The sequence below is a fragment of the Calidris pugnax genome, unplaced genomic scaffold (assembly GCF_001431845.1).
Source record: "Calidris pugnax isolate Ruff unplaced genomic scaffold, ASM143184v1 scaffold188, whole genome shotgun sequence".
Classification (NCBI taxonomy): Eukaryota; Metazoa; Chordata; class Aves; order Charadriiformes; family Scolopacidae; genus Calidris; species Calidris pugnax.
Window position 1 is genome coordinate 5246912 of NW_015091257.1, and position 26856 is coordinate 5273767.

A 26856-nucleotide genomic window follows, 5' to 3' on the forward strand; every position below is an offset into this window, starting at 1 on the left:
GCTCACGGCTTGGCCGTAGCAGAGTCGTCTGCTTTTGATACTTCTCTTGTACTAGAAGAGGTTTTTAGGGACACCTCTCTCTTTCTTGGTGGCTTGGCCGTAGCAGAGCAGAGTCGTCTGCTTTTGATACTTCTCTTGTACTAGAAGAGGTTTTTAGGGACACCTCTCTCTTTCTTGGTGCTTAAAAGTGATGGTGAGGGAACTTTTTGGACAGAGCCAGTGATTCCAAGCATCTTCCTCAACCCTTGGCACTGCAGTTGCAACATCTACTGGAAAAATCAACCAGTGCAAACAAGGCACTGCATAGAAGACCATGGGGAAATTCAGAAGTATCCTCTTGTGCCTTGGCTTTCTTCTAGTCCACGTACAAGGTAAGTGACCTTTGCCTTAACTTATTTCTAGGTTGAGATCATTAAAGATTTAAAAAAAAAACCTAAAAAAAATAAACCCCAACCCCTCAAAAATATGCTTGTACATTTAGAAATGCTTGCTGCCATTATTTTTGTCGTCGCTGTTTCATGAAAAGCATTTGAGAGTGTTTAGATAAGTGCTTCTGCAGTTTCTAAAGGCATATACATATGTTTTGGATGATCACTTGTAATATTTCTGCTAGTTGGTGATTGTGTGTTATGATTTCTTATTTTCTGTTTAGTGTTGCTTCCTTAAAATTATTCCATAAAACTATTCCTTAAAATTATTCACAAGCTTGGAGTTGAGAGTAAACTTTTTAAATGGAAGCTGCAAAATGAGAGCTTCCAGGGGAACTTAATGTTTCCAAAGATATCCTTAGTCAAACAATAACTTCATGCTTTTAGACCTTTTCTTGGTTATTGTAATTTTGAAACACATTAGTTACATTGCAAAAACAAATTCTGATTCAGTTTAAAGATGCTTATGCTTTCATATTGGTGCTCATGCTTTAATAATTACAAATTTATTATATTATAATTTATAATAAATTCTAAAATAATAATTTATTAACTTCAGCCAACATTATCCTGAATATATAAAATCCACACACAACCATACTATTTTTTTTCATGCAGAATTAATGAAGAATTGAATGCATTTTGTGCATATTTTTTTATAAATGAATAGGAGTTGGGAAAATGTAGAGCTTTCATATTGGGGTGTTTTTCTACATTCTAACAGAAATTTCTTTTAACAAAACATTGTGTAAAACTGTTTTTGATATAAAACCAAAGAGGATCATCCTCTTGAGAATCTGCCATGCAGTGTAGTTGTAACCTTTTCTCTTTTTTTGTGTATTAGCATTACTTCAAAAAACTTGGAACGCTCTGTTTGACTGCAGGAAGAAACCAGTCATTAACCACTAGTTCCAAAATCATCCTCCCACCACCCCTGATTTAAATGGAGGCCTTAGGAGATCTTGCAGTGGCAGGCAGTGAAAAAGCCTTGCCTTAAATTAGTGCCATAGTTCCATTTGAACAAATGAGGGATAATTTGGAGACTTTCAGCAAGTAGCTTGACATAGAAACAGCAGAGCAGTAGGACAGCCCTGTAGTATGTTGTGAACAGGGATGATTCACACGGTCTCTCATCACTGGCATGCAGACTTTCTTGTTCTGAAAGACTCTCTTACGTTGAAGTTGGAGTGCAAACAGTCTGAGCACAGGCAAGCCAATTTCCATATATTCTATCACTTTAATTACAAGGATAGCCAGAGTAACCGTTCTTGCTTTACACGTGCTAATTTAGAGCCAGTTCAAGCCCTGCTTTGGGGAAGAAGTCATTGGTGAAAGCTGCTGTGGGCTTTGGGCACAGTCTTATGACTGTGGAAACTATTTAATCCACTTTGAAAGGCAAAATTAATTATTTTAAGTCTATGGCAACAGCCATTGAATTTTATCATCAAAGTTTTTACCATGTTTCAGGGGACATTTACAGGAATCACTTCTAAGTCCTAATCAAGACAGGATATGAGAAAGGCTTGACCATGATGATGAAAAGCTGGTCTAAGTTCTTATGATAGGAATGTCTATGGCATGATTCACCTTTTTATATGAAACCTTAATTTTTATCTAAGATGTAGCCATCTGTGATAGCTCCTAGAAACTACCGTGCCACCACAGCCAGGCCAGATCACATCATTCTTCTTACGATCTAGTATTTCCTCCATGTCCAGCTATCTTCAGTTACTTGGCTAGATTATTTTGATGGACTACATCTTGACAGAAGTGTGGCATAACCAAGGACCGCATTGTATAAGGAAAGTGAGACTTGATATAGTTTGGAATCTTACATGGTCACTGCAGTCTTCCATACTTTTATCTACATTGTTTGGCTTTTGTTATTTCCAAGTTTACACAGGTTCCATGGGGTCTCCCATATAAGTTGAGTTGCAACAACTAATTGTCTGAGAGGCTTTTAGCCCAACTCAAATGAAAAAAACTTCCTAGAAAGAACTTCTACTGAAGTTTATGCTAATGTCCCACTATCAGTTACTGTGGCTCGGCTGACCTGTGGCAATTCAGCTTTGGCTGTGTCTACACTGCCCACATAGGGTGTGGTAAGACACAACTTAGATCCTGGCCCCCAAGTAAGTGATATCATGCACCTCTTTGAACATACTGGAGGTCCCATTTAGGCCATACACCTGTGTGCATATCTGCAGTGGGGAAGCAGTGCAATCTGAAGGCTCTCTCCCATATGGAGCTGGAAAGCAGCTGAGACAGTCACTCACTACAGTGAGGAAGCAGTGCAATCTGAAGGCTCTCCCATACGGAGCTGGAAAGCAGCTGAGACAGTCACTCAGAAATGCTCTTCAGGTTCCCAATATAGATACAATCTCCGTGGTCTTTAAGACCAACTGATAGCTCACATTTAGTGAGTAACGAAGACAGCACAAAGGTTGATGGTGTTTAAGATACATTAACTTTACTGCATCAGGTATTGCACCCTACGCAGGTAAAAGGAACAGCATTTATTTCCAGCCAGTAAACCATGTACCGCTGTTCAGCGAAGGCTTACAAAGCCATGGACTCAAAACTAATTGTATTCTTGGCTAATTAGCTAGGCGCTTTATGGGGAGAAAATTACAGACCTGTTTGGATTTGAGACACTACGTGACTTAGTTTTATGAAGAATGTAGTTTTCACCGGAGTTAAAAAACAAAATGGGAGAGGTGGAAAAAACAGTCCTGTTTTTCTTATACTGCTCCATCAAGCTCCAGAACTTGCTGTTGCTCGGTGTGAGGTCCCTGTGTATGTGCTGAAGCACTCACCGTATCGGCAGGGATATATAAGACAACGTTGCTGGGCGCCAAAACTATTTCACTCCCAATACCAGAGCTGCTATCATCTGTAGGCATGTCAGCCCTGTCATCCCAGGGTGTGATGGCAGCTTGATAAATAGACATACCTGAACTGGTTGAAACGCTAACAGCAGCAGAGCTTGTTGCAACACCAGTGCTCGGGAAGGGCTAACAACCAGTGGGGTTACTCAGCTTCTTGGGCTTGCTTTTCAAACATTGCTGCCACACTGGAAGCCGTGCCCAAACTGCCTGTTTTCAGTACGTATTTTTCCCTCATTTTCAATAGTGATTGTCAATCCCTTTCCATCCCATTGAGGGTGATAAATGGACAAATAAAAGTCATAATTCTTTCAAGATTAAAAATCAGTAAAAATATGCCTTTCTGTGGTATTTTGCCTCATGGTTAGGAGAAGAGAGATGCAGATTGGATTGATCAGGGTCTTCCTTTTTTTCCACAAGGGAAGCTGACATCTATGAATGTCGTGGGAAAATGCTATCTAATCTAAAATCTTGAGTAAAAATATGCCTTTCTGTGGTATTTTGCCTCATGGTTAGGAGAAGAGAGATTCAGATTGGATTGACCAGAGTCTTCCTTCTTTTCCACAGGGGAAGCTGACATCTATGAATGTTGTGGGAAAATGCTATCTAATCTAAAATCTTGTTGGTAGTACAGTATCTCATGAAGGCAAATAGGCCATCCCAATTGACAGAAGGGGCTGGAACGGGTTATGAAGATATAACAGTCCCACTTCCACTGAATAGGCTTTGCCTGTCATCGATGTATTTTTTAATTCCTGAGGAATTTATTAAAAACCTTAAACCACAGCAATATATTTTCAGGGGGCGATAATGTTCCAGATTAAATGTCAACAAAAGCCAGAGTAGGCACTGAGATTAAAAGAAAAATTAAAGCAAAGTCCTTCCTTATGTCCCAGGTCTTGTAACATCAGTGGTTGAGGACCCAGGGGCATAGACTCCACACAGGAAACAGTCCTGTGTTGACAGCAGCAAAGCTTCCCAGATCACGATCTATATTGCATCAAAACTGCAACTCTACCTGGCAGATTACCATCTGCACAAAGCAGAAATCGAGATATGCTCCAGATATTTCTATTCAGAAGGACCGTACAGACCATTTTGTTTCCTGAGCAGAGCAGTAACAAAAAGAAGCCTGGCTCTTTGTTCAGAAATCCAACCCAGGTTCATTCTGCATGCCTAGACTCTTGACTTCTGTTCCCTCCAAAGGCTAAACTGCCAGATTCTCTTCTGAGTCTTCTGCTTTTGAAGTTCAGACACCGACTGACGCTCCGTCACCCTTTGCCCGGGGTCAACCAGAGAGGATTCGCTGTGCACTCTGGCAGCATGTGCAGAGGTTTCTTCATCTCTCCTAATTGCTTTTCTCATTCAGCCAAAATGAGAAGAGAGGTGGCTCCTGAGACACTGCAGAGACTTTGTTGCTGAACAGATCCGCTTGCTGACATCCAGCAACTCTTTCCAGCATTACTCTTTTCTAGAAAACATGTTCTTAACGGAGTGAAACAGAGAAGATAGATGCAGGCCTTGCCTCTTTGCTGCCTTGTGTCTTAAACACGCAAGCAAAGAAAGTTTACAAAATGCCCTGATCATCTGCTTCGACTTGGCGGCACTACTGACCCCTTGGAAGGAATATAAATAATTACACTGATAGGCTACTGTGACTTCAGGGGGCATAGGATTAGTTATACAATGGAATTTCTGAAACAAATTCAACTTGAAATAGCACTTCTGAGATCTGTGCTGCCCATATTGAAGAACTAAAGGTGATTTTGCATGTATTTTACCTGGGACAAAGGTGGGATGAGGAACACTGAAAGACACTCTGTGAGTAACAGAAATAGCCAAGCCTGACATCTCCCTGACCTCCAGCACTACCTTCAGCTCCCTCTGCTGTCTCTAAACGAGCAGCTGGGGAAAGTGTGGGTTAGCCAGCAGGTACTCAGGCAGTGAGGGGTCTCTCAGAGTGCCCAACTCAGCTTTTGCTTGTGCCACGCTGTAGGGTTCCAGTAGGAACATTTGTATAGGTCTGTTGTTTGAGCCTATCTACACGTACAGTTCTCATGTAACATGACTGCCATTACACATGACACCCTCAGACCAAGTGGCCGAAAAGGGGTGACAGCTTCCCACCCACACAGGGACAGGGAGAAGCTTTGGCTGAACAGCCCATGTCCTCATGGCCTAAGCTCCTCGTGACACAAAGCTGAAAGTCTGAGTTTCAGTAAGATGCGCAGACATACCCTGCTGCTTCATCACAGACCCCAGCTCCTTTGCTCTGCCTGTAATTTTACAGCTTACACCAGCTTCTTCTGCACTCACTCCGAAGCGAAACATAGAAAATTATGTATGCTGTACGTATACAGGGCATATCGCATCATAACGAACAGCAGCTACCTTTGAACAGCTGCTGCTTCTCCACAGCAGAGCAAACACCATTGAACTAGAAGATTTTCTTTCATGTTTGATGAGAGCACGCTGCACAGACCTGAAGCAGTACTGCCACTTTTGCTTTATTAGTGCATCTTATTTGCTGGTAATTATTTAAATGTGTTCTTGTATGAATAAGTGAGAGAGACCTTTTCATTTCCCTTGAATTCAAACTATAAACAGAGCTGGCCTAGAAATAATAACATGAAGCCAGTAATCAGGTCCGTATGCTGTGGACTGGAACTTAGGTCTTAATTACAGATTTTAAAGCATACTCATCTTCCGCCCCGACATCAAGGGGTTGTAATGACAATCATTGTTTATGGAACGAAAGGGCCACGATGGAAAAAAAAGCTACAGTAAACCCCATCAGGAAATATGGATCATGAGAGTATTACATCAAAGAAATAGCACCTGCTCATTGAAATTTTGTCCCAAGTGTCCACTCTGGGGTGTGAACATTTCTGCTTTTGTTACATGAGTAATTTCCTTTAAACAAACATAATCGCTTCCAGAATAAAGTTGGACCAGTAAACGCGCGTGTTCTGAATCAGATGCCTGGGACAATACATCCTATTTTCTCATTACAGGGGAAATATGTCTCATGATTGTTTAATAATCAGAAATGATCTATACAAAGAATAAAACCATTTCAGCTAAAAAGAACATCAAATGGGTTCCATGAGCAATTTCAGTATCATATTGTTCCTTTTTAGAGAATTTTTGTCCTCGTTTGTGAGTCACACACTTCTTCCTCAGCCCCTGCCAGTTTCATATTTTAAGCTCATTGTATTCACAAACCAATTCTTATTTAATCATTCTGAAGAAATAATTTTTGTTCTTGTTTTTAAGTAATGTAAAATCAACTTGTCTCCTTCTACCTAGCTTACGTTTCTAAGTTAGTTGCTTCTAATTTATTTGTAACATAGATAATCTCATCCCAATCATATGACCGATAGCCATGCACTCAAAGCCCATTAATTTAATCATATTAATGACAAAAAGATTTATATAACACATGTGCATGTAGGCATTTAAGATGTATGTCCACACACATGTATATACACATAAAGACATGTTTTCTCCTGGGCCTTATCTTCATTTTTAATATTAGACTATACATATTAAATAAATGCCTGAGAGGTTCATTTCATCTGCCACATAACCTGATTCTCAATTAACAATATTCATACTGCCTTATCTAAACGTGCTTCATTTAAATGGCCAGAAGCTGTGTTCATATGGATCCAGTGCAGGACCAACCAACTTACAGAGTCTAAAAATTTCAGAGTGATGCCACGGCAGCCTTTTGTCAGAAAACTTCAGACTACAGACATAATGATGAATAGGTAACATCCACCTGCAGAATCCAGCCCTGTTCCTTGTAAATCCTGCTCAAAAACCGTGGGACCTCAGACCCTTATGATCAATCAGCTCACAGGTAAAGGGCGACACGTCCATTTTACATTCAGGTCACAAATTCAACCATAGGCAAAAGACACTGCTGTCTGCATTTTGGTGACCAGATATTTGGGTCCCATTTTCAGAAAACTAATATGGGCCTGAGGACAGGACATTGCAGGAAACTGCCTTGGTGGGGCAAGATGACCTCACCTCTGTGATGCTTCAGCAGGATGTGTCTTATATTCAAGGAAACTTACTAAAAGCTGGCTCAGTGTTCCTGTGGCAAACAGCAACCATACCAGACTCCATAGCAGAATAAGCAGACTAACAAGCATCTTATATCACCAGCCTTCTATACATTTCACTTAAAATGCTCATAGAAAGTACAGGCATTAATGAAAGCAAGTGTCCTACCTGAAAGAATCATGCCTATAAAAATAGATGTAGTAACTTTGAAATTTAAGATACTGTATTTTGGTGCTTGGCTTTATGGAATCTATTCTCCCCTGTCTGCCTGCTACAGAGAAGTCTACTCTTAACTATCTAGGCCAGGTCTAAGCTTCAGATTTTTATAGACACAGCTACATGTGTTGGGTAGAGATGAGAGAACTACATCCCAAATAAGGTTGGCAATGCCAGCAGAAGTCCTGCTGTTTGTACAGTTCATTGTGTTTGTGCAGCTAGTGTAAACATAATTAAAACAGGTCCTTTTGCAATACAAACTGTATTATCCATCCGGAAGACTTGCTTTCTTAGCTTAAGACTTTCTCATTTGCAGATAAGGATGGTTCTGTGGTGTCATGCAGGAGCTTATAAGCATTTTCTCAAATTCTCTGCTATGAATCATTGTGGACCACCCAACAAAAAACATTATTACAATCATTTCATTTCTATGTAAAACCAGGGATACTCTCAGAAGAAAAGTGAGAAGAGATGCCAAGAAATAGCATACTAGCCCGAAGCAGGAATAACAGAGATAACTCTAAGATAATACCTCTTGCATAGCTAAATCTCTTTGTAACTTTATGCAGGTTAAAAAAAAAAAATCAACAGAAACCACGCAAAAGAAAACCCCAGCCAAATAAAAAACCCCAAAGGAACAAAGCTGTTTTCTCCCCACTAAAGTTTCTTTCGTTCTCATTTTCATCAGTATATTTCCAGCTGTTTCTGTTATGAAAGCTGGTTCAAAAAGAAAAAAAAAAGAAAAAAGCCATTTTTGTGTGTGGAAAATGAATTTCTTTCAGTCTGTTTGTTCTGTGAAGAAGCTCGACTAATTTATTTCTGTTGTCATTTATCTTCCAAGTTCCCTGAAGTGACTGCAGTTCCTATTGAGCTAAATATTCTCTGAGTCTCTAATGTGTTTTTGTTTTTAGACCCACCATTTTGTGGATGAAATCTGGGCTGTTCAGCTATTTAACCATCTGTTATCCTTCCAAATTAGATTCTTTAAATGTCTAGGTGCAGTCTCAGAAATGGTAATGAGCATTTAAAATTCTGCTCCACAAAATCTTACTCCTTGCGGTCATTTGATGTTATTACCGGAGGAAGCCGGGATGGAAGTCCAAGCAATCTTTTGGTTTATTGGAATATCATTTACCACGCTGCACAGATGTCCACATACAAATTCCCCATCTGTCAAGGTTTATATTTACACAGCCAAAGAGATTTCAATGTAGATTCCTGTCTCACTCTCAATCAGTCATTCTGTGGCCATGTCTGTTTATTTTATTACTTGGTTTATCATGAGAAATAATTAAAAAAAAATCAATCTGAATAATTTCTGCAGGGGATTTTTAGGCTTCTTTTTTCTCTTCTTAAAATTTCTGTAGTTGTCTTCTATTTCTCTGTTGCTCTCTCAAAAGAGAACACCTCTTGTCTTTTCCCACTTTTTTGATAACAGAGCAGACATACAACAGGAGAGGGAAACATTGCTATTGCCCAGGAGAAGGGCAGATGTTAGTAACTGTTTCAGTATGCTGTTTTGCTTTGGTTCTCATGCAATTGGAAGCGTCTGCATCATCTTGTTTGAATTCCATATGCTCTTTTGATTAGATTCCTTCTTCTGTTTTATTCATTTCCCTGACTTCAAAGAAATAATGTACCTGGAAATTTTCCAGTCTTCCTTCACAATACGATTTTGTCACATTCTCTTTACAGCGTTAGGACCTCGGTAGCCACTTTCAGTATCGTTAGTTCCTGCCTGTCAGGACTCGTAACGAAGGAGCTGGTTTGGCCAACAGCTCTTTGGTGTTCTGAAATTATTTCTGATGACTCACTCCAATGAGAAATGGTTTGAATCCTGCCAGCAGTATCCTGCAGCAGCAGGGCTCAGGTCACTCAACCTCCTGCAGCACTCAGGATGCCGGTTAAGAATGACGATTTACCCAGAGGACAAAATCAAAGGACAGTCAAACTTAAGACACTTGTATTGTCACCACCGAAGAAATGCTTCAGAAAAATATAAAATGACCGTATAAGTTGAGGCAATGCTGGGATTTCAGCTTGCAGGTAGGAGTCTGCACTGGGATCAAGTGACCCCATGGCATGGCAGGGGTTCAGCACCAGCAAGGGCTGGTGATGTCCTCAGAGCTTCATCAGGGAATATCTTCTGAGGAAGGCACTTGTCAATTTTATGTATTTATGCATTTTAATAGATTCATATAAAGAAAACCCCACAACCTGTTAGGGTCTTGGAATGTTATCCATCTAACAAAGCTTATTGGTCTTACCTAGGTTGGCTAAGCAGCCAGGGCAGGGGAAGAAGTAGTTGGACAAGGTGACACTCCAAGATCAGTTCAAATAAGAGACAAAATGCTACTCCACTAACATAAATGGGAAAGCTTAATGCTGTTACCTGCTTTTCCTTTCCAAACACAGGTTTTTCATAGTATCTTATAGGGACAGTTGTGCTTTAGAAGCCACTCACTATTTTGCATTCCACCCTCGTTTTATCTTTTCTGTCAGACACTGGCTATAATTAAGTTCACAGATTTACGTGAAAATCCTCATGGGAATCCAAACATTTCTACTTTATGCTTCTGTGCTGATTTTTATCTGAGGATCACATAGTGTTCTAGCACTGATAATTAATCTTTCCAGGAGCTCTTTGACACAGGTGACAGCTATTATTCAGGAACAGTAATTAATGTGAAGAATGCCATGAAGATGGACAGCATCTGTTGAGAAGAGAGGGCTGAGCTGAACGCAGAGTGCTGTTGTGCTGGAGAACCTCTGAACCTCTCTCTGTTCCTCAGTTTCCCTGCTTGAACAATGATGTCTTTCTTGCTGTGAAGCATTCAAGACTTACAAAGAAAAACACTTCATTAAAGAGTTAGGTATTAAGGCTTTTAGACAGGATAATAAAGAGATGCAGATGAAGAGGCTTACTCGAAAGAGCACAGTCAAACTGCTTAGGGAAGCCATGGCATGTCGTGACTTTTTGCAGGTTTGTGCAGGGTGATCTGGTATTTGGTGTGCAAAACACAAGGATGGTGAAGTTTCAGTCTGGATGAAAACTCACAGATACATACTCTGCAAAGAGATGTTTCATGAGGGCTGTGTGTGAAAAGGAAAGGGGCAGACTTTAGAGAGTGGAAGTAAAACTCCCATGAATAGCTGTGTTTGCTCGGTTCAAAGTTGTATGCTTCAGTTTATACATTTAAAACATTTTCCAGTTTTATTTACCTGCTAACTTCAAGAGCCAGGGTGCTAATGCCTCACTGTGACATTTTATGACATCATTGTCACCTAACACAGAACAGGAAGGGTTCTCTTCTCCCCTTTCATATTTTTTAAGGTACAGTGGAAACTAAATTAGGAAAACTCATCTTTGTATTTTTTACCGCTGCCACATTACAGGAAGAATTAAAAAAAAAACTTGATTCATGTTACAAGTGACTGTAAGGCAGGCTTGCCAGTAAAGCAGCTTTCTGAAGCTGAGCTAATAAAATAATAATGAAAATAGTTAAAGCTCTTACCTAGTGATCCTGGTTTGCAAATACTGTGCTGAATGCTACTTTCAGCCATCTCCCAGCAATAGTCCTTTTGCCCTGTAACAGACAACCTGTGCCCTTCAGAGGCATGTTTGCACAGCGCCTGAAGAGCCATAACATGAGAGAGCAGCTTCTCTTTGCTTCTTTGAACAGCTTCTTTGAATTAAATGAGCCCGTCTCGCACGGTCATTCAGGACTGCAGTGCACAGGGGCAACGGCCGACAGCTCACTCTCTGCCTGTTCTTGTTGGGATGGATTCCTCTTTTGCCTCTGACTGGTGTTCTGGCTTTTTCCAGAGCCCTCACATCTGGAGGTCATGTAAACCTGCCCACTGACTTAGTCTCTTTCCTTTTGTCACCTTCCTTCTAGGTCAACGTGATTTTGATTTAGCTGATGCTCTTGATCACCCAGGTAGGTAAATCTCCTGTCCTTCTTTTACTGTGGCATTTAGACCAAATAATAAATCTTAAGTCCTTTTCCTTCGAGGACTGGAATATGAAGTGCCTAGTACTTAAGTTAAAGATACACAGAAATGAGAAATGCTACATTTCAATGTTTCTGTCATAAAACTTAATTTTCTTTTTTAAACAAAATAAAACAAAAAAGGCTTTGAAAACATACATAAAGATTTATTGAATGCAGCTCTATAGATATGCAGATACCTTCTTTTGATAAGTCGAAAAAGTTTAAGCTGTTATTGTTTATTGGAATGTTTTTGTGTCCCACAGAGGACATAATTACCAGGAGACCTACAGTGATCAGAAGACCGACAAGGCCTGTGCTGAGTGAGTAATGAGAACAACGGCCATAGCTGATTTTAGATAAGTAGAAACTGTTTCCCATGAGATTCTTGATCATCTTTGCTAATGTACTGTAGCTGAGATTGTTTGTGTGAATAGCTGGCTTCCGTATGTAAAGTAAGTGGGCTTTGGATAATTACCAATTACATGTCTTTACTGCTTCCAGTAAGACTTCAGAGCATGGCCAGCCACTAGTGGCATTTTATTTCCTGAAGTTCTTCTTCATGCTTTTCCAGCCTATATTGAACTCCCAGGGGAGTATAATAATGGATAGCTGTTGATAAAAATGAGTAACTGTTCTACTTTTTTTCCATTGTTTTTTCTTTTACCATAAATATTCATGATGCTTAATAGTGGATGTGGAAAAGAATCAGAAGGAATTTGGGTATTATTTCTTCTCACCGTGTTTACTTAATACTAATTAGAATTGATTGCTACAAAAGCCTGTGTCAGAAAACAAGAGACTCTGAACAGTGGGAAGGACCAGAGTGTTTTAGCTGTGGTCCTGAGGACGACAAATGACGATTTCCAATTAACATTCATTATTGCTGAAAAAACCCAAAGCCCAACCAACAACAAAACCATATATGCATTTATGATGGAACTTTATTATAACAGAGATTTTTCAGCTAAACTGCACTGAAAGACATTTCTGACTATCAAACAAAATGCTTGAATTAGGAAATGCTGGATGACATGAGCTCCCACAACTTTCAGTCTTTTTCTGGATAAACAATGCAATAAGTCTTTAGGTATACAAAAGCAGTTACATTTTCCACATAATTCTCTGGCTTGCTCTTTGAGCAAACAAGGCAGCATTTTGCAAATGTGGTAGCTACTAGATCCTGTAATGGTTGCATTCTTCCTTCCCACTTCATTTTGCAACGAAAATCTGTGTTTGTCCTAGAGGAGAAGTGTCCATTTTAAAGTATTGCTAAGCCACTGACCTCTACTTATCTCACTGTCCTGACTTCCTTTGAAGTCTGTGGAGACAAATCAGCATGTCTAGGGACAGTTCATATCGCTCTAACTGTGGATTTGTTCCCATCCTAATATAGACATCTTAAGTAGGTTACTTGAATTGTGCCCTAAAAGACTCCATCCTCAGTCATGTTTAAAAGTAACCCAGGGATGCCAGTATCAACAGTGAAGCTACCTCAGTCAGGTGAAAGGAATTTCATTTTTAGGGACTCCTAAATCTGTTAGAGATATGACCATCAGATGATTATCTGCCCTACCTGAATCAACTTCACTAACTCTTGGGAAAGAAGAACTCCCATATTTTCCAGATGAATTTGGAATCTCTTTCAGCACTGAAGAGGACTGCAGGAAATTTAAAAGCAATTAAAACTAATTTTAAAAAACAGTGTTAAGTATGTCCTAGCATCTGTCTGATGCTTCATCTTAACTTCAGGGTTTCCTCTTTCTCTCTTTCAGCCAGTATCATTAAGAAATGAGGCTGGCTGAGATGATGACTTTGGTTGAGCTGGGGCCAATTATTGTACAGGCCATGTCCTCTGGGCATCACTTCCCTCATAGAAACATCTGTCTGAGTTGAAGCTCTCCCGTAGGCACCCCCAATCTAGTGTAATAAAGTTCAACACAAAACTTAATGGAAGGAGAAGGTGATGTTTATTTACAAAATCTCTAAATAAGTTGATTTCACCCACTCACATTCGTCCTGCTGTTGATTTAATTCAGCCATACACTCAAACCCACATACTCATGAGCACCTGAGTGGGTGCTCAGGTGGTCTGGTGAGCACCACAGGACCAGGTACACCAGCTTATCCTGTCTCTGTGGTTCTTCCTAGTCAGAAATGAGAAGCTAGTTTATGTACAGATGTACTCCTTTAGGAGTCATCAGCTACTATGGAAAGGTCCTTTGCCTCATAATCTTGCTTACTTCAGCATCTCTGAACCCTAGGCCAAGGTCACTGCAGGTGACTGTCTGGTTTTACTTGTTTGGGGTACACAGGCTATGTCTGCAGTACATTTTCTGGGTGGGCGAACAGGAAAAATAGTGGAATAGGTGATATGCTGCAACCTTTGACGTTGGAGTTCCCTTCTGCTCTTCTTCGTCTGCGCTGTCGTCTTATCGGAGTGCAGGCCTGCTGGTTTTGACAGAAACAACACATTCCTCAATTTTACTGCTGGGAATGGTGACCTTTATTGTCTGTTCTTTTAACCCTCCACTCTGCATTTTTTTTTCTGGTCCCTACAGGCACACACACAATTCCATTTGTATTTCATTCACACCAACCTTAACATTTCTGTAACAAATCTCTGCATGAACCCTCCAGAGTGGAACCCTGCATTTTACCTGAATTCTTCATGCCCATAATAGATTGAATTCAATTTGCAATTTATTGCTTCTTACAGTGTTAGCATTTCATATGTAAAGGTATTCTTGAAAAGCAGCTCTCTGCTGGCTGGACACAGACAGGATCAACACCTGGCTTAAAAAGAGCAAACCAAGTCACATTGTATGAATTTGATTATTTTCCTGCCAGATTTCCTGGTGATATCAAAGCATTTCTGAGTTGTTACACAAATGAGACTAGATACTGTGCAAAAGCAGCTTCCCACTCCCTCTGGATATAAAGAACACATGAAGGCAGACTTTTGCACAGTGATGCAGATGGATTTGCCTGGGTTTTTGGAATTATAATGAAAAAAACACATTTGAGTGTCTACCTAATTTTCTGTGGCAATAAGCATCGTTATCAAAATTTTGGTGGATTTTGCTGTTCCCTCTGATTCATTCCAGCACTCTACATTTATAAGGAGCAACAAAGGGATCCTCACAGTTATAAAATCTATTTAATGTATTTCTGCCTATTACTTGCTGACCTCTCAGCCATTCCATACAGACCCTAAAATATCACCCACAAGCTCATATCCACACCTGCATATTAGAAATGGAGTTCCTCTTGTTTATGCATCTGTAGTTCATTGACAAACTGTTAACTGGAAGGAAAATTCCACCCCAGGTACAGTGAGACATGTGTACAGTGCTGGGGGAACGGCAATAGCCTGTTGATTCTCCGTGTAACGTGCACATGCAGACATTTAAGTGTATTTTACAACTTTTATAACTCAGCCAAAGAAAAACAAACTGTCGCCCGACCTCAGACAGGCATGTATGATCGCTTGAAGCAAAATTTTTTATGTCACCATGACCCTTACATAAATTAGTTCATTCAAATCTCTCTCCCTAAGTAGGCTTACTTCTTCCTGCTATTTGTTCTTGAAATGGGTGTTCAGTTTTTGCAGTTGAACAAATTATACCTGAGCCAAATGTGCATATACCAGTTTTAACCACAAACATGATTGTAAATAAATAGGTATATTTTAAAAATAGATAGATTTTTTATGCCTTAACGTAGCTAATTTTATTTATGTGCCTGCAAATACTTTAAAGAGGTATTGGTCTTGATTCCACTATGGGTTTTATTCAGAGTTTATTTAAAGCAAGAATAAATCTCTTGTATTTTGAGTAGAAAATACAGTATCACTTGTCAATTATTGTGTGAGCATATATTAAATTCTATAGGAGTTTTCAAGAAAAGTGTGATACCTTATTTGAATTTGTGGGACTGACCTGAAAAAGTTGTTTGTCAAACACTCAGTTGTACATTTTCTATTAAAACTAACATTCCACTTCCCTCAAGAATTGTGTGTAACTCACTTATCTACATCTTCCTCTGTTCCATTTTTAGACAACGATCTGCATTTAGGAGATGCTCTTGGTGGGGGTGAGTACTCTCTTTTCTGTAGTCTTTTTCTGAAGTCTGCCTAATTTGTGAAAAGAGACTTCAAGACCCTAGGAGGAACTGTAGTGATAGGAGTCATGCCAACTCATGTACCTACAGACCTTTTGCCAGAGTCCAACATGCAGAGCGAGGACAGCAGGATGGGCTGTGTCTGGTTGCCAGCTACAGGAGCTTGCAGTCAGTGATGGTTTACATTACTGTGCCAGGCTACCAAGGTCATGGCTGGGGAGAGGATTTATGCCCCATTCAGCTGCGATGGTGGCCTCTGGCAGAAGGTTGAAGACAACAGGTGACGGTAGTAGTTTCTTCAGCTACCTAAAATGAGTCTGCCTAAGATTAGGAACCAGAGGCTAGAGAGAGGTGTGAGCTGCTTGTAGCTCTGCCAATCCCAAGTTAGAAATGCACAAAGGAATGTTTTTCAGAGATGAGCACTGATGGGTATGATGTAGCTTAATCTTGAAGCAGCCAAGCTGTTGTAACCAGCTGTAACTTCCAAATATTTCTGTAACATCCAGAACTGACCCAGGAAGTATTCCCAATACTGTGCCGAGCTGCGTAGACGTATGAAATCCTTGACTTTTGAAATTTTTGCACCACATTTTGTTTAGTGTATTTAGAGGACGTCAAGTGCTCTAGAAAGGTTCTTGTACACTGAAATTACCTAAAATGCAAGTAGTACTGAATCAAAGCCTGAAGTTCCACTTGAATCAAGGCTAGACAAAAGAAAATTACTTCTCAGACCATTACACAGAACCTCTGATTTATGACTACAGTCAGAGTGGTCTGGTTTACTAATGTTTCAGTTGTAGAGAATCATAACTTTTATATTATTCTTTCCCATTTCCAGGGCTTTCCACATTTCCAGGTTACCCTGTTGCATTTCATGCTTATGTTTGAATGACAAGTTGGCCCACACTTTATAAAGCTGAATCTGATTTTGTTTATAATTTCCATGTTAATACTCTCACTTCTTCCTGCCCATACTAACTGTTCCACACCTGCAAGTTTCTAATGGGTACATTTATGAGAAGATGGATTTAGTATGTTGATTAAATTCTTAATTAAATGCTTAAGCATCTTCACTAACACCCACCTTTCATTCAGAGGATGGCAAATGATATTTACCTCAGTTTTGATTTCTTTGCTCCATTTTCAGTTCAAATTCTTAATTGACATTCATACATGGTATAATGGGATTTATGATATGTACCTCATTATCAACAGTTCTGAAGACATTATTTTTTCACTAGCTATGCCACAGAATACATCTTCTTATGCTTAGAGAAGACTGAGTAAGTGCAGCATCGTAATAGAAATGAATAATGGGATCAGTAGTTTTGTGCTTTTGTGCCATGGAGTCTTAGTTCTTTACACAGAGATCTGGAACAGAACAAGTCTCTCCTTCTATTGAAGAAAATTAATTAGGCAAAGTCTGATTCAGCAAAGCTTTAAGACTCTACCTAAAATGCATTCACTCTAGTAGGCTAAACTTGCCTGAAGTTAAGCATATATCTAAATAAGTTGCTGATTCAGAACCTAAACGTTCCTCACAAACAGAAGCATTATATTTAGCAGCTAGGCAAGAAGAAAAGAAGATAAAAGGGCATCTGGCATGTACTGACAGGGAAAGAAAGATTTAAGGAGAGGAAGAGAAATTGGTATTTATTTCTGTGACCTAGCTTTGATTTATTCAGAGCTAAATTTGCTGTCTGGCTCGGAGAACAGTTAAATATGTGACTGAACTGGTTGGAGAAAGGACTGCAAGAAGGAACCTCCTCTGTATATGCAGAGCAGCAGCCATGGGCGTTAACTTTGAACTGAGTCAGCTCTTGCTACTCCAGCACTGTATGTGCGGTTTGGAAACTGCTATTAGTCATCAGATCTCCTGCTCTAACCAATGCTTCTCTTCCTAATACTTTGGCAAAAATCATGGCCAAATACTAGCACAAAGTCCTAAACAACAAAGCTGAAGTCTGCATCCATTTTGTGCCGTTCAAGAGTTGAAAATTCATCATGCACTAGATAAATTCAACATGTGTTAGATGAAACTAACCTGCAGATCTTATTAACACCTGGCACAGAGGCAACCTGTTGCCTCCTGCCCAGCCCAGAACATCAGCTTCTCTGTCGGCTCTGCAGAACTGCACCACTGACACCTACAGTAATGCACGGTGCTTCCCAGCTGTCAGCATTAAACAATGTCACCACTTGCCAGAAATATAAGAAATATTTTCCTTCAACATTTTTGTGAATTCTTCTCTCATTTTAATTTTGAAAATATTCCCTTCTCACTTTCTAATTAGTTCTAGTATCTAGCTGTTTGCTGGTATAGTGCTTGAGACTTTTTAACTAGGGAAAATGTCCCTTTCTTAATTCACCAAAGGACAAATTAGAAATAAGTATAAAATCTCAGGTTATCATACTATTTATTTACAGCTCTCAGTTTTGCCTGTCCAACTATCTAACAATATTAATTATCAATAGGTGACATCCCAAGACAACCTTTATACCCACCTCTTCCACCACGACCGGGAAGCCATAGCAATTCGGGTAAGAATATTTTCTCCTAAGAAAATCTAGCACTATGAGCTGTTCAGAGCAGATATTTCAAATAGTTTAATTTCTTTATTAAGAGTTTTTATCACCCATTTCCTCCATCTCCATTTTGTAATCACTGTTCCTGACCCAGTGTTCAGAAAGCTTTTCTGAGCTTTAGTGTTGGTACTGTAAAGCTTTTCTGTATGCCCAAAATGTGGGATGTTGACTCCTAAGTGACATGAGACTAACACTCACATTGTTTGCCTTTTCATTTTGGGTATGTGTACACCAAACCATGCTAACTAACATTCGGATTTGGCATCTAGCCATAGGATGTGGATAAGCCTATCATAGAATCATAGGTTCGCAGAATACAAGGTTGGAAGGGACCTCAAGGATCATCTCATACAACCTTTCTTGGCAAAAGCATGGTCTAGACAACATGGCCCAACACTATGTCCAGCTGAATCTTAAAAGTGTCTAGTTATGGGGAAACCACCACTTCCCTGGGGAGATTATTCCAACGGTTAATTGTTTGCATTGTGAAAAATTTTCCTCTTGTGTCCAATCAGAATCTCCCCAGGATTAACTTGTACCCATTACCCCTTGTCTTTCCCACGTGACTCCTTGTAAAAAGGGAGTCTCCATCTTCTTTGTGGCTACCCTTTATATACTGGAACACGGAACTAGAACCTTATCAAGGTCTCCTCATAGCCTTCTTTTCTCAAGGCTGAATAAACTCAATTCTCTCAGACTTTACTCATATGGCAGGCTTCCCAGTCTTTTGATCATCTTGGTGGCCTTTCTCTTGACCCTCTCCATCCTATTCGTATATTTTTTATATAGCAGGGACCAACAGTGAACACAGAATTCCAGGTGTGGCCTGGCAAGCGCTGAGTGCAATAATGACTCTCTGCTGGTGATGCCCTTGTTGATACAACCCAGCATCCTGTTGGTTTCATTTGCCGCAGGAGGACACTGTTCACTCATATTGAGCTTGTTGTTCACCAGGAGCACCAGGTCCCTTTCCACAGAGCTGCTTTCCAGCCAGGTAGATCCCAGTCTGTGCTGCAGTCCTGGATTGTGTTTTCCCAAGTGCCTATGTTCAAATCCAGGCTGAGATGTGCATCTGAGATGGCCCTGGGGCACACAACAGGTACAACTGTGGAGATGGATGTAAATCTGTACTGGTTTTTTTCATTTGCCACAGGAGGACACTGTTCACTCATATTGAGCTTGTTGTTCACCAGGAGCACCAGGTCCCTTTCCACAGAGCTGCTTTCCAGCCAGGTAGATCCCAGTCTGTGCTGCAGTCCTGGATTGTGTTTTCCCAAGTGCCTATGTTCAAATCCAGGCTGAGATGTGCATCTGAGATGGCCCTGGGGCACACAACAGGTACAACTGTGGAGATGGATGTAAATCTGTACTGGTTTTGAGTGTAGTCCCAGACACCCACTGAAATAAAGTGAAAGTGGCACATCTACCCGAGCTACCACCATGTAGCCCATATTTATTTCTGGTATGATTGTAGCGGTGAACCATGGACGGGTAGTTCTGGCATCCTTCTAGTCTTTCCTGGAAAGGACTTCCTGCTCCAGGAACTACTGGGATTTGAGGCATCCATATTGTAGAAGGATTTGTGCTACTGAGAGCCCAAGTCTACACATCCCATAGGTACCAAGAGAGATGCAGAATGGGTAGACACAAACAGCTTTAGTACTCCAGCTTCCAGGTGAATTTGAATAGGTGACCATGCAGTGCAAGACACCTGACCCATCCAACATGTCGAATCTGGGAATCCAAAGGTGCCTCACCCCTCACTAGTACATTACAAAAAGACCCGACAAGGGACCTGAGGGCTTTAGCATTGATCAGATAATTTTGCAACAGAAATCCTTATCTCTATTTTACAGGAGGTTTTGATGACTCAGATCTCCTTGATGGGAAGCCTTTACCACCGCACATAGCAGGTAGTATTTGACAATTCTCCTTGCAGCTTCTTCCGAATACTTTTAAGTCGGAGCTGGCGAGTTTTGCTTTAGTGGTAATCTCTTTGTCACTGAAGGTATAGGACAAGACTCTGCTATTTTTATTTAGTTTAGTTATCCTTCTCCACAAACCATGACTTTGAGCCTGAAGCTCAAACTTGAAACATATTCCTAAACATTTTGTAGCATTCTGCCATATGCCAGAACCTTTCAGGATCAATCCTTTTGAATTTAGCTAGGAAAGAGTCCCAAAGCAAGGGACTTCTGCTGAGAACTGCAAGTAGATGCACTGGGCCTATGATCTTGACTTAAATTAGTGATAAATCATCTAATTGTCTGCCAGTAGAGACTAGGCAGAGTATACCGTTCCCCGCACCCCCTTCATTTAGAATATAATATTCTTCTCCAAAAATGAAGTGTCAGGAGGGTGGACGGTTATTCCTCCAGCCAGCACAACTGTCAGTCAGGACTGGAAGTGGAGCTCCTCTCCCACAGCCCTGCTGAGCCACCCACTTTCACTTCCTGTACGAAATCACACTGTGCTAAGTAATGACTGTTCTCAAACCAAGATAAAAAACATTTCTTGATGAAAATTCATCCTCTATTCCAGCAGAAGAGGAGCATCATTTCAATCGTGGAGGCAACACGGGTATAGTAAATAATTTATTCTATAATTTGTTTCTGATCATGATAAAATAGTAAGAAAATGTTAGCCTTATAGAAGTAGTACATATACTAAATTAGGCTTTAAGACATAGTTTTCACACCAGCCATAATGTAACATAATTTCTAATCTTCTGCTTAATTCTATTTAATGAATTTCCAATGTTTCACCAAACAATTCTCATAGTTTGGCAAAAGCACACCTTAGTAGAAAACATGTTTAAGTTAAAGCATTTCAATGCCTCTGAAAATAATCTCTGTTTCCACAGATTCAGGATTAATAGCTGGAGTTACATCTCCTATAATTTCTGCTTTCGTAATACTAGTTGTTGGATCGATAGCGGCCTACTCTGCTTATAAGAACAAGAAACTTTGCTTCAAACCACATGGTAAGCCAAACTGGTTTCCAGCTTTCCAAGTTGCTTTAGCACTGGAGCGGATGGGAATTTTACAAACAATTTCAGCGGGGACAGGAATAGGTCAGTGATGAGGGAATATGAAAATATCATCCTAAACAACCTCACTGGTTTGTGCAAGATACTGGGAATTAATATTATTCATCAAGAACAAGTGTAGGAAGCCGTAACGCTCCCCGAAGATGGATGCACGCCACTCTATGAAGGAAATTGCATGACGTGAGGTTCCAAACAATTCTCATAGTTTGGCAAAAGCACACCTTAGTAGAAAACATGTTTAAGTTAAAGCATTTCAATGCCTCTGAAAATAATCTCTGTTTCCACAGATTCAGGATTAATAGCTGGAGTTACATCTCCTATAATTTCTGCTTTCGTAATACTAGTTGTTGGATCGATAGCGGCCTACTCTGCTTATAAGAACAAGAAACTTTGCTTCAAACCACATGGTAAGCCAAACTGGTTTCCAGCTTTGGAAGTTGCTTTAGCACTGGAGCGGATGGGAATTTTACAAACAATTTCAGTGGGGACAGGAATAGATCAGGGATGAGGGAATATGAAAATATCATCCTAAACAACTTCACTGGTTTGTACAAGATACTGGGAATTAATATTATTCATCAAGAACAAGTATAGGAAGCCATAACGCTCCCTGAAGATGGATGTAGGAAGCCGTAACGCTCCCCGAAGATGGATGCACGCCACTCTATGAAGGAAATTGCATGACGTGAGGTTCTGCCACCAGAGGTGACTGACTGCCATGGCCCTGTGTGTGGAAATGAGTCTGTGTGGCCAAGATCAGCCTTGTCTGGTGCATCTAGATGTACCATCTGGCCAGGGCCCCCATTTCAGCTCTGGCCTGGGTGGGCCTCCTGCCACATCCCCCCATGTCTGCCCAGGCCATGAGTCTGGCTGGCTGGCTGGCTTTCCTTTCTGTCTTGGCCTTGGGTGGGCCAATTGCCCACCTGATGATGGCTGGCCCATCCATGGGGCCCATTTGCCATCACTGCCCCTCCGTGCGTGCCCGCCACCAGGGAGGTGACAACTCAGGCTGCCCTCAGCTCCCAGCATTTCAGGAACAACCCAGCCCTGGCCCTTAGCTGCCAGAGAGTTGAATTTAAACCTCAAATTCATGTTATTTGTTCCATAATGGGATTAATGACCAAGACGTAAGAGAAACACAGGAAGTGTGTGGAGAAGCTTCACAGGCGTTTCTGAGGGATCTGGGGTGCCCTTGGGCTGGGGCTGCCATAGTGGGGTCTGGGGCAGCTGCTGGTGGTGAGGCACCTGGGGAAGGCTTGGGCAGGGTTACACAGGGGACATCCAGCCACAGCATGGCCTGGGATACCCCAGGGGACCCAGGGAAGTTGGGTCAGGGCCATGAGGGCTGTTAGTGCCATCAGGGTCTGAGAGACAGTTATTTTCCTCTGTTTCTATGGTTGGGGTGTAACTAAAGCATCAGGTCAGTGATCCCGCTGCTCTCTGGAAAAGGGAGAGTGAGACAAAGGGTGAAGGCTGTGGGGATATGAGGTTCCCACCTGTTGTCTCAAAAAGAACGAATAAAAAAAGTCCAGAAGAGCTGGCAAAGGGCATCCATGGTGGAAATGCTGAATGCTCAATCTTCATTTTTCAGGTGGGGCTGCAGTGTAAGCCACTGGAAGAAGAGCTGCCCTCTGATCACAGGCTCCCTTGGTTGGTGACATTCACCCCCCAGATCAAACATTTTTTTTCTACTTTATCATTCTGACAAAAGAAAAACTTCCTTCTAATGAAAGTTTTGTCGAGACATTCCAATCCTACTCTCTTTTACCCGGTGTCGGTCTTGGACCTTGAGCTTTACATCATCAAAAATATGCTTAAAATGCCAGAGAATAGTACTGAATTATCTGACCTGCATTCATAAAGGCTGGATACGTGTTTTGATTCAGAAGTTATTTTAAACAGCAAAGAAATCAAGTTTAATATAAGCTAAAAATGGAAAGTTTTTTGTTTGTCAGTGTTTGAGTCACTGAACAATTTTATTTTTTTTCTCTTTTTGAAATTAGCCAGAATACTTAATCCTTCTGATAGAATAGGAACAAGGAAATTACCATTTTCATTCATACTTTTGGGTTTCTTTGGTGTATTTCTGTATTGTTTATAAAGTCTAAGGAAAACTTGAAGTTGTATAAAGGATTAAAAATTTTAATGCCTTTACTTTGTATTTATGTCTGAATTCTAGCAAAGTGAAATGAGCTATAGATGGAAAATTCATTCTTAATGTTCAAATATAGCATGAAAATAGTATGTACACTTACAAACCAGTGTTTAAAAAAATAAAAATGAGAGGAACTCATGCTGATTTTATTTATTTATTTATTTACTTATTACTGAAACGGTGTTCAGCTCTTCTCAGGAACTGGAATTGGACATTAATTTTGTTTCCCTTCTTGAAAACAGGTCCTACTCTAGGACCTAATGTCTTAGGTCCTCCTCTAGGACCTTTAAAGGCATTAATCTGGCAGACTGTGGTTTTTTTTAAGAACCATATTATTCATAATTTTTGTAAAGAGAAAACAGGCACCAAGTTTTCAGAATAATTTAGAACGAGTCTGTGACACTTTGTTCTATAAAATCTATGTCACACCAACTATTCAACTTCACACGTACGTGGAGGTATGGTTGATAGATTTTTGCTAGCAAGGCTGCTTTGATTTTTTCCCTTATTCCTGATGAACCTTGCTGTGCTAACAAATGTCCTTACATGGACAAACCTATCAACAAAAACTAACACTTTTCCAGTCTCTCTGCCTTCATTTAGCTAACTGAATCAAAATACTCGCAAATGAATTAAGTGCAGATGAAAGCTGGCAAAACTAGTAGTTTACTGATGTAATTTGCAATACAGCTGTTTTAGCTGACTCTTTAAAGCATAGAAGAAATCTCTGTGTCTTTATCTTCCTCTTATATGTGAAGCATGCTTTTTCTTACCGAAATTACATGTAGATGGAGGTAAACATGATTTTGTGTTTATTAAATTGTTGAGAGAAAGACATCATGAGAAAAAGTACTTTTTTATGAAAAAGTACTTTTTTATGAAAGAAAATACTATTCTATCTAAACTATATTTGACATGGGTATATATCAGTTGCTGAGGAAATTACCATAATATTTATTTTGATCCTGAAAGTAAGAAATGGTAATGTACATCAGTTGAAATACAGCAACACCTTGACAACGCACAAACAAACGAGCACCTTTGTGGCTATCACTTTCAACTTACGAATACTAACATATTTTTAAATTGCTTTTCAAGGACATCTGATATTTCTTCAAAAACTCTAATTTTCCAAGTTAATAGTTAAAATGGATTGATATATATTTTGTCAGGTAGATGTAAAGTTTGATTAATGACATGTTAAAGTGTTTTGTCGTTACCACTTCAGTTTTTTGCTTAACAATGAAAATATATATTTTGCTTCTTTCTCTTGAAAATTTTCAATAAACACATACTGTGTTTTATGTAAGATGATCTGAGTTTTGTTTGCTTTGTTTGTTACTTTCTGGCACATATGCCAGCTGATACCTTTTATATACAAATTAATCTGTCCCACTAGGGAAGAGAAAGAATTGCTTCAAATTAAAGACTTTAGGGGGAAAAAAAGAAAACAGTTTAAGAAGTTTTTTTTTTTATTCAGTAGCAGTGTCCAGAGAAGGATCTATGGCCATTATTAACATATTTGCATTTGAAATAGTATTACAATTTATTTAAATTCATTCATAGTATTTTAAAAATATTTTCTTGTGTTAATATTATTGCCCAAAAAAGAGAATTTAAGCAAAACCCATGAATCTGGATTGATAAACACTGCTCATCAAAGTGATTAATCCTCTGAAACTCTGTGGTCTAATTACATCAACATAAGATCAATATACTGGTGTGCAGGCACAGTTTTCAGTGTTAATTTCCCTTTTAACTAGTACGATGATGATGACAATAATAATTTTATAATTATTGTAATAATAAAAATTTCAGATAATTGGGGGTTTATGTAGGGAAGCTCTAACGTATTTAAATCTGGAGGGGAAGGAAGGAATATAAACTATCTGTTACACCACCAGAACTCCAGCTTGTATTAGTGTCTCTGACATTTAAAATCTATTCTATACTGTAAAAAAGATTCTGGCACATAAGTAAAACAGAAAATCAGCTAAATGTAGGCATTGTGTTTATAATAAGAAAATGCTTTTGTTGATGAAAAAGTCCTCCAACTGAAATAGCTCTGCCAGTAATGTTATCTACAATAGCGATCTTGCTACTCATAAGCATATTGTTTAGTTGACCCATCTGTACAAGCAGATGATGAACACATTTCCCCAGAATTTTGTTTCTGAGGGATAAGTAAAGCTTTATTTCCTATGTTTTTCTGCCCGCCCTTCCTTAAACAGCTCGTCACTATCACAGCAATGACACCCTCTTCTCCAGTGGACCTGTAGGGTACTCCCAGTGGGTGGGAGCACAAACACAGGTTGGAGTGGCAACACATTGCTTGCAAATTGTCGGAAATAAAGGTTTAAACAGCTGAGCAGCATGTTATGATGGTCCTCTGCTGAGTAGTTACTGCCATTCGCAGAAGAGTTCAATGCTGCCCCATCCCTGGAGGGGTTCAAGGCCAGGTTGGAGGGGGCTCGGAGCAACCTGGTCTGGTGGGAGGTGTCCCTGCCCATGGCAGGGGGGTTGGAACTCGATGGTCTTTAAGGTCCCTTCCAACTCTAACCATTCTGTGATTCTGTGATGTGAAAATGCCTCGACTGAACCACATCGGCCTAAAACTGCTTTGCAGGGACATTGTGAGGCTGAATTACATAGAACGGCTACCCCACTTGTGCGTTACTGGTGAAAATACACTGTGAGAATATATCTAAGTGCATTTTTATATATATTTGTGAAAACAAGCTCTTTGAATACATCTATTTATTTATTTATTTATCTGGGTGGCCAGTTACCAGACTGTGCACACCCGCAGGGGGTATGATGGCTCCAGCGAAGTTGATGTGCAGACCCCCTTCACTCACGGTGAACCCCACGTTCCTGGGTGACCGTAAGCCACACCGGAGTCACCCTGCTCCTGCCCTAACACCTTTTTTTCCCCACCATCTACAACCTTCACCGTCAAAGACATTGGTGTCGTTGACACCGTCTTTGACACCGGTGGGCGGCCTGCGCTGCCGTGGACGGGGCGCGGCTGGCGGGACGCGGCCCCCCCTCGGTTTGCTCAGCCGCCCGCCCCCTCCCTACCCCGCAGGTACCCGCGGTGCGTGTCCCCCCCACTCCTCCCCACGGAGACTGCTCTTCTCTTTACCGCCGGCCGGGGGGGGAGGGGGGCGGGAAGCAGACCCCCCCTCGCCCGTCGGGGGGTCTGGAAACTACGGCTGAGGAGGAGGGGGCCGTCTCCTTCCCCGGCGCCCCCCGAGGGAGCGGGCAGGGAGGCTCTGAGGGGAGAGTAAGGGAGGGTCTCCGGGGGTCCCCCCGCCCCGGCGGGAGGGGGAAAGGGAAAGGGAAAGGA

At 40.6% G+C, this 26856-nt stretch overlaps 1 protein-coding gene across 3 annotated transcripts; it reads left to right on the forward strand.

Moving 5' to 3' along the window:
- XG (Xg blood group) lies at positions 1 to 24816 on the forward strand. Of its 3 annotated transcripts, XM_014960212.1 has the most exons (10): positions 1 to 60; positions 150 to 371; positions 11503 to 11544; positions 11862 to 11918; positions 15655 to 15690; positions 18193 to 18258; positions 20160 to 20216; positions 20845 to 20883; positions 21167 to 21286; positions 22944 to 24816. In XM_014960212.1, the coding sequence occupies exons 2-10, from the start codon at positions 314 to 316 to the stop codon at positions 22958 to 22960; spliced, it is 492 nt and encodes a 163-aa protein (XP_014815698.1). In that variant the 5' UTR covers positions 1 to 60; positions 150 to 313; the 3' UTR covers positions 22961 to 24816. The 3 variants fall into 3 exon arrangements, with proteins under 3 accessions (XP_014815698.1, XP_014815697.1, XP_014815699.1); XM_014960211.1 differs by lacking the exon at positions 1 to 60 and having other exon boundaries at positions 97 to 371; XM_014960213.1 differs by lacking the exon at positions 1 to 60 and having other exon boundaries at positions 97 to 371; positions 20848 to 20883.
- Positions 24817 to 26856: the final 2040 nt, after the last annotated feature.

What these genes read in the sequence shown, in the direction of transcription:
- XG (XM_014960212.1), top strand. Translation starts at nt 314, where the DNA reads ATGGGGAAATTCAGAAGTATCCTCTTGTGCCTTGGCTTTCTTCTAGTC. An exon ending in TGATGCTCTTGATCACCCAG is followed by an intron (nt 11,545 to 11,861) that starts GTAGGTAAATCT and finishes TGTGTCCCACAG; the next exon opens with AGGACATAATTACCAGGAGA. An exon ending in CAATCGTGGAGGCAACACGG is followed by an intron (nt 20,884 to 21,166) that starts GTATAGTAAATA and finishes CTGTTTCCACAG; the next exon opens with ATTCAGGATTAATAGCTGGA.